We start from the raw sequence: 8,430 nt of genomic DNA, 5'->3' as shown, positions 1-8,430 counted from the left end.
GGGGGGGGGGGAGAGACACCGTGTGTGGTTTAGCTTCTTACATATCCTCTAAAGAAAAATTTTGAAGTATATCCAATCTAGAAAACTCTAACATCAATCTTTGTTTTATAAGCACAAAATTATGTAAATAAGAAATGTCATTCATCTTAATATTTCACATGTATTATAATGTTTAAATAGGAGAAAAAAAACCCCCTAAACTTTCACTGTGTTAATGCTGAGCTATAAAATGTAACTTTATTTTAAAAGTCATGTATTCAAAAAAAAAAAAAAAAAAAGTCATGTATTCAGATAATTAAAATATAAAACATCAATAGCATATAAGTTGATGGGGGATATTAAATGGAGTCCTTATACTCTCTAGGAAAAGGGTAAAAATACCAATTAATATTAGACTGTATTAAGTCAAGGGTGCATGGTATACTCTCCAGAATAACCACTAAAAAAAGTGAAAGTACAACTTCTAAGGTAATGAAGTAAATTTAAAAATACACAATTAATCCAAAAGAAGGTAAGAAGGAGAGAAGAAGGAACATGGAGCAGACAGGATAAGTAAAAATCACAATGGTGGGATTATAACCAGAATGTAATAGTAATTATGTTAAATTCAGAAATGAACTAAGTAATCCAATTAAAGGATAAGTACTGTCAGAAAGAACTGTAAAATTATCTAACCTGCTAATTACAAGATACACAACTAAAATAGACACAGAAGGATTAAAAAGAAGATGGAAAAAGAGATACCATGTAAATATTAATCAAAAGAAAGCTGGTATAGCTATATTAATATAAAATAGACTTTAAGGCAAAAACCATTAGAAGAGATAAAATGAGGTAAAAAGTGATTTAAAAAAAAAGGTCAATTTACCAGGATGATGTAACAATTCTACATTTCTACGTACTTAATAACCGAGCTTAAATATATATAATGCAAAAATGGTCACTATTCTCAAGACAAATCCAAAATTATAGTGGGAGATTTTAACATCACTCTAAATCACTGATATGACAAAAAGACCCCCAAAAAGTGAGTAAAAATATAGATTTGAATAACAGGATAAACAGGATTAAGAGAACCCAATGATTGCAGAATACACATTCTTTTCAAACACTTCTGTAGTATCTACAAAAACTGGCCTTATGCTAAGCCATAAAGCAATTTTCAACACAAAGAACTGAAATCATACAATTAAGCTAAAAATTAATAAATGCAACTAAGCTAAAAATTAATAAAAAGAAATCCTCCATGTGTTGGAAATAAAATAACTATATAACCCATAGGTCAAAGAAAAAAGTCACAATAAAAATTAGAAAATATTTTGAGGCAAATGTGAAATGCAGGTAAAAATAAGCTTAGGAGGAAACATATAAATTTAAATGCATATATTATAGAAGGCTAAAAATATATAGAAAGGCTAAAAATCAATGAACTAAGCATCCATCTAAAGAATTTAGAAAGATAGCATAGGATCCTATCCCCCCAAAAAGCAGAAAAAATCAAATAATAAAGATAAAGGTAGAAATTAATTAAATAATAAATAAACATATACTAGAGAAGATCAACAAAGTCAAGAATTTCTTCTCTGAAGAGACTAATAAAATTGATAAACCCCTGGTGAAGTTGATCAAGGAAAAAAAAAAAGACAGAAGGCACAAATAACCAGGAATGAAAAGGGGGATATCATCACACATTTAAAAACATTAAAGAGATAAGAGACTATTACAAACTTATGCCAATAAATATGAAAACTTAGACACAGTTGTTAGATTCTTAGACAAATAAACCTTATCAAAAGGGGGGCAAAAAGAAAATATGATTGAATTCATAATAAAACATTCCACAAAGAAATGTTCCAGTCCCAAATGTTTTTCAGGTGAATTCAACCAAACATTTACGGAAGAAATAACACTAATTTTTCACACACTCTTCCAAAGTATAGAAAGAGAAGGAATGCTACCTAACCTATATTATTAGGCTAACCTAATTTGTTACAATATCTAACAAGAATATTTTGAGAAAGGAAAATATAGGCTAATCTCACACATGAATAGAGATGCTAAAATCCTAAACAAAATAATCACAAACCAAATCAAGGACACTTGTAGAAAACAGTTAGCACAGCAGACCTGACTGCTATCCTTTGAAAGACCTGCTTAAGAGGTTGTCCATTGGCTGGTGTCTGGGAACTTGGATCCTAAGAGGGTTCCCAACACCCTAACTGCTAAGAATGGCTCACTGTGCTCAAAGTGTTTATACAGACAAGGTGGTTTATGTTGAACACCTGCTTTCCTTCTGGTAGTCTGGAATTTTGGTACATGCTGGGCAGAGAATGCCTTCATTACCAGCCCTCAATAAAACCTGAGTCTCTACTGAGTTTCCTTGGTAGACAACATTTCACGTGAGTTGTCACAGTCTTTGCTGCGGGAATTAAGCACATGTGGGTGACTCCACCGGGAGACAACTCTTGGAAGCTTGTGCCTGGTTTCTCCTGGACTTCACTCTATGTCCCCGTTCCCTTTGCTCTCCTTTCACAGTAATAAATCTTAGCCATGAGCACAACTATATGCTGAATCCTCCTGGTGCATCATCCAACCTGAGGGTGGTCTTGGGGACCCCCAACACAATACATCATGACCCAAAGAAAGGTTTATTCCAGGAATATAAGATTGGTTTAAAAATTAGAAAAATCAATATAATTCACCACATTAACAGGATAAAGGGAGGAAATCATGATAATGAAAAATCATTTGATAAAATTTAATATCCATTCATAATAAAAATTCTCAGCAAAGAAACTTTCCTTGGTTTGATAAAGGATAAATTAAAAATATATATATATCGGGACTTCCCTGGTAGTCCAGCAGTTAAGACTCCACATTTCCACTGCAGGGGGCACAGGTTGATCCTGGTCGGGGAAGTTCCGCATACTGCACAATGCAGCCAAAAAGTAAAAAAAAAAAAAAAATCTACGGCAAACATGATACTTAATAGTGAAACAGTGAAAGCTTTTCTTCAGCAGTTGGAAACAAGACAAGGATGCTTGGTATCAACACTTGTATTCAACACTGTATTAAAGATGTCAGTCAATGAAGTAAGGTTAAAAAAAAAAAAGAAGGTATAAGGATCATAAAGGAAGAAATAAAAATGTCTTCATTTGCAGATGACATAATTATAAATGAAAATCCTAAAGAATTTACATAAAATATCAGAATTAAAAAATGAATTTAATCAGGTTGCTGGGTATAAGCTATCAACATACACAAATCAATACAGTTACACATACCAACAAAAAATGAAAATCTGAAAAGATTTTCAGATAAATAGTTTTCATATAAATGGTTATAGTCACATAAAAAAATAAAGTACCTGGGAATGAATCTAACAAAAGATGTGCAATACTTCTACATACACACAAAAAAGTCATTATTAAGAAAAACCAAAGAAAACATGAGTAAATGGAGGAATATACCATGTTCATGGGTTAGTGAAAAGACTCATGATCAAAAGATGTTAACTCTTTCCAAATGTATCTTATAGATTTAATGCAATCCCAACCAAAATCACAAAAAAGTTTTTTTTTTTGTTTTGTTTTGTTTTTGTGGTCCTTGAAAAGCTGATTCTAAAATTTATATGGAGCAACCAAGACATTCTTGGGGAGGAGGGAAACAGAGCAGAGGCCTTGCTCTATAGAATATCTAGACTTATCAGGAAACTGCAATAAATAAAAAATGTGACATTGGTCCAAAGACAGAAAAACCAATGAGATACAACAGAAGTCCCAGAAATATACAATAGATGTATGCATGAATGAACCTTGACTTATGACAAAGACAGCACTCAGAACAGTGGTGAAAAGATGTCCTTTTCAAAAAGTGACGCTGGAACAAATGGATATCTATATGGAAAAAAATTGAAATTTGACCTTTACTTTACCCCATATGCAAAAATCAATTTCAGGAGAACTGTACAGCAAAATGTAAAAGGCAAAACAATAAAGCTCCTAGAAGATAATATAGAAAGACTCAGTCCAATAGGAAAGCAAGCAAGAAACTTGAATGAGCATTTCACAAAAGAAGGTATCCAAATAGCAAAAAAACATGAAGAAGTGCTCAACTTCACTAGTCATCGGGGAAGTGCAAATTAAAACCACAATAAAATAATATTATATACCTACCAGATTGCCTAAGATTTAGAAATTTACAATAACAAATGCTGGCAAGCAAGTGGAGCAGCAGGAATGCTCATACGGTGCTGGTGCAAGTTTAAACTGGAAAACAAGTTTGGTATCATTTACTAAAGTTGAAGATTTGCCTACCCTATGACCTAGCAATTCAACTCTTAGGCACAAATCCAAAAGAAATGTGTGTGCGTGTGCACCAGGAGACATGTTTAAGAAAATTCATAGAAAAAAATGTCTATCAACAATAGAACAGAAAAATAAATTGTGGTATATTCATACAATGAAATCCTGTACAGCTATAAACTAATCAAGCTACAGCTACACACAACGTGGATGAATCAGAACAGATAAAATGTTCAATAAAAGCAACCAGATACTAAAGAATATATATTGAATGATTAAATTTATAAAAATTCCAAAAACTAAACTGTAGTGTTCAAGGATACATAGTAAAACCACAAAGCAAGGCAAGGAAATTATCATTATGAAAATTAGGAGAGCAGCTCTCTCCGAGGAGGAGAGACTAAGGGCTTCCGAGGGGCTGGCAGTGTGCTATTTCTTGAACTGGTGGTGGCTACCCAGCTGTTCTCTTTGTGATAAATCACTGAACAACACATATTATTTTATATATGTTTTATGTTTTTAAATTATTACAGTATTAGAGGATTAAAAAAGAAAACAAAAATAATGTCAAAATCAAAGTCTAATTTGTCCTGAATCAGATTATTACTCAGAGCAGTAGTTACTCCTTGATAGGAAGCTAAAGTCTTTAAATGAAATTAACTGTTTGGGGGGTGGTAGGGTTCATAGCCAAGAAGTATAATATTTAGGGACATACCATGTTACTCTGCAGGCACATCCATGTTAATACAGAAAAGCTAAGATAGAGAAATTGAAAGATTTAGCCAAAATTAAAGAGCAAATCACTGATGGAGTATAAAACGATAATCTAACAAATCAAAAAGTTTAAATTATGTGTTTACCTTCCAACACTTGACAATATCATATTGCCTATTACTTTGGCAAACAACGGAAGGGAAAGTATAAAGAAAGGATAACCATAATATGATTTGCAAATTAAGTTCCTGGGTATAAGGTTTTGTTTTTTTGTTTGTTTGTTTGTTTTTTGCAGCACACGGGCCTCTCACTGCTGTGGCCTCCCCCGCTGCGGAGCACAGGCTCCGGACGCGCAGGCTCAGCAGCCATGGCCCACGAGCCCAGACGCTCCGCGGTATGTGGGATCTTCCCGGACTGGGGCACGAACCTGCGTCCCCTGCATCGGCACTTGGACCCCCAACCACTGCGCCACCAGGGAAGCCCCAGGTTTTGTATTTTTGAAATATAAGTCAAGCTAACAATAAAAATGTTTTCCCTTCACACCAATTTAGGAGGAAAACTGTAATAACTCTTTCAGGTGCTTGTGTTCTGAACTCCATCTGAAACCTATTTTTGCAAACATTCCCACTTATCACTTACAATGCTATTTTATTTAGTCATGTACTATTCCAATGAAATATACAGAGCAAGGTAAATTAAAAAACTCTACCTGCAACCTATTCACTTTTTGCGCTTCTTTCAAAGATATAACATGTCCTTTGTTTTCCTGCATCATCATTTGCATTTGATTCTTTAGTTCCTTCACTTCCAGGTCCTTCTGATTAAATACTACTTCATCAGCAGCAAGAGCACACTGGGGGGAGGGAAAGAAAGCACAAGAGAGATGCAATGTGGAAAGTACTCGAGAGAGAGAGCCCACATAATACCACAAAAACTGTGGTTTAATGACACCTTGAAGATGTCTCTTAAAATTTTCTTATCCTTTGTTTCTGGTTTCTTTATAAGAAAGGCAGAAACAGCTGAGAGGACCTATTACTGCTATAATGTAAGAATTAATCACCACAAAGACAGGAAGATTTTCCTTATTTTTATTTCCTGCATTTTAAGATTGAAGCCAGTTATTCAAGTTCTAGAGTACATTCAATGAGATTTTTATAAGTTTTCTAGAATTGCCATGAGATTTTAGTGTGGGTTTTTAAAAATCAAAGAGGTCACATTTCCCAAACTGACCTACAGAGTATAACAATGCATTTGGATGTTTAAATAAAGAACATTTGCTAATTTTGCACCCTTTCACTAAAAAGAGATATATTTTGAAGATGTCTGGAAATATGGTTAAACGTATAGTTTTCTTAGTTTGCCTGTCTCCAAATAAACTCGGGATATGCAAATAATACTTTTAAAACAAATTTTGAACTAAATAAACAGAAAATTAACATTGGTCAAGGGTCTACTTTATGCTAGATTGTAACTTGACATTTTAAAAATATCTCACTGAATAGACATGATTCCTTTTTCATGAAGAAACTAAAGCTCAGTGAGTTAACACCTCTTCCCAGGACAACACACTGGATAAACCAAATTCCTGACAGTCAACTCCAGGGCCTTTCTAGATCCGAAGCCTATGCTCTCTCCGCTAAGCCACAGGAAAAGAGAAGAAAGAGTAGCTATTTACAAAATGGAGCTCTCTTTACAAACAAGATTTAATTCACAAAACCAGAGCATGTGTGTGACCTCTCAGGTGGTGGCGTGGAGGTGGATGGGCCTCTGCACTGGGAACCCGCAGACTGAGGCCAGCCTTGAATTTGCTACAGCCTTCCCTTGGGACTTTGGGCAAGTCCCTTCTTTTCTCTGCTTGGGATCTTTGAATGACCAAATAAGGAGGGGACGCATGACCCTGATGGTCCTTATAACCCTATATATTTATATGACCTTTATGACTTTTCTGTTTTTAAAATAAAATATAACTATAATTCTCATTAGTTAATTATAAACTACAGTTTTATTGTTTATTATTTATTTAAAAGTGTTTATCTGTTGAGTATATTCATGTTCACATACTGTCCTTGTGTTCAAATTATGGAGTAAAAAAGTAACAAAAAGACTTAAGAGGTATTTATGACGGGATGAGCTGCCTTCACAGAACCCCTGGCACGTGGCCCTACCTACAACTACTGAGTCCAATCCCTTAGCTGCCACAGATGTATAACCTAGGCCCAGGTAGAAGAAGAATAAATGAGAGGAGATCATAGTAGGCTAACGTGTATTAAGCCTTACTATAGCTCAGGCATCTTTCTCATCACTTTATGGGAACTAATAATGCTCTAATAGCTTTCAAAGCAACCCTAAACGGAGCTTTTTATTAGTGTTTCCATTTTACAGGTAGGGAAACTGAAGCACAGAGAGGTTAAGTATTTGTCCAAGGTCAGAGAACTAGTAAACAGAGGAGCTGGCATTCAAACCTTGGAAGTTTGTTACCCATGTTCTTAACTACTATATTCTCTCACAGAAAAAAAGAACAGAAAATGAAGTTTAAAAAACAATTTTTTAAAGAGACATATGGGGTAAGGAATGACACCAATCATTTGTCTATTTGCTGTTCAGTGGTATCCATAGATTACTAGGCCTAGAAGATTGCAGACCAAAACAGGGTATCCATTTTTTTAAATTGGGAAACACTGAACGCTATATCTCTCACCTGGAGACTCACAATATACATCAGTACTTTTCAAAGTTGTGGGAAGTCTTTGGATTAAGAAACCTGTTTGTTTTTTGCAACCTAGCATTTCCCAAAACAATCTGATCATGGTACCACTTTTCACCAAGACTGTTAATATCTTTGGGATATCATAATCTAGAGTACATAATCTAGAGCAAGTTTAAATTTAGAGTTTCCAACAGACGGAGAGAGGAGGTTACTACCCATCTCACCCCCAAACAGATGGGTTTTGTGGGCTTCCAAAATCAGTCATCTTAGAAGCATGCTTTCTACCACCAACTCCTATACAGTGTACCACAAAATTCAAGCTTCCTATTACCTGTACTTAATGTTCTGCCAGTTTCTAATACCAAAGAGGAAGGGCCAGGCCTGCTCTATTTAAGAAAAAGGCAGAGCAGAGTTACTGCCTTAAAAAAAAAAAAATCCATGATTTATATGCTTATATTTAAAGATCAAAGCTTTGTAAAAGAGCAGCAGTTCTCATAGTGTATTCAGTAGTGAATCTTTTAGCATGAACCTTAGATCCTTTCAGGGTATCCATGAGGTTAAAACCATTTTCCTAGTTATACTAAAATGATATTTGCCTTTTTCACCATGTTGTCATTTGTACTGATGGTGCAAAAACAATGATATGTAAAACTGCTGGCTCCTACTATGAATAAAGAAAGTGTCACCAAACTGTAGTGGTAGTCA

At 34.6% G+C, this 8,430-nt stretch overlaps 1 protein-coding gene across 3 annotated transcripts in view; it reads right to left on the bottom strand.

The window, feature by feature from the left end:
* KIF27 (kinesin family member 27) overlaps positions 1-8,430 on the bottom strand; it is an 83,787-nt gene that overhangs the window by 62,599 nt on the left and 12,758 nt on the right. For all 3 annotated transcript variants that reach the window (XM_007467438.1, XM_007467440.1, XM_007467439.1), the window contains exon 4: positions 5,728-5,871. In XM_007467438.1, coding sequence (XP_007467500.1) covers positions 5,728-5,871 — 144 coding nt within the window. The remainder of the gene's footprint in view (positions 1-5,727; positions 5,872-8,430) is intronic.

Source organism: Lipotes vexillifer, unplaced genomic scaffold, assembly GCF_000442215.2.
Source record: "Lipotes vexillifer unplaced genomic scaffold, Lipotes_vexillifer_v1.1 scaffold917, whole genome shotgun sequence".
Lineage (NCBI taxonomy): Eukaryota > Metazoa > Chordata > Mammalia > Artiodactyla > Lipotidae > Lipotes > Lipotes vexillifer.
This window is presented reverse-complemented; position numbering and strand designations above follow the sequence as displayed.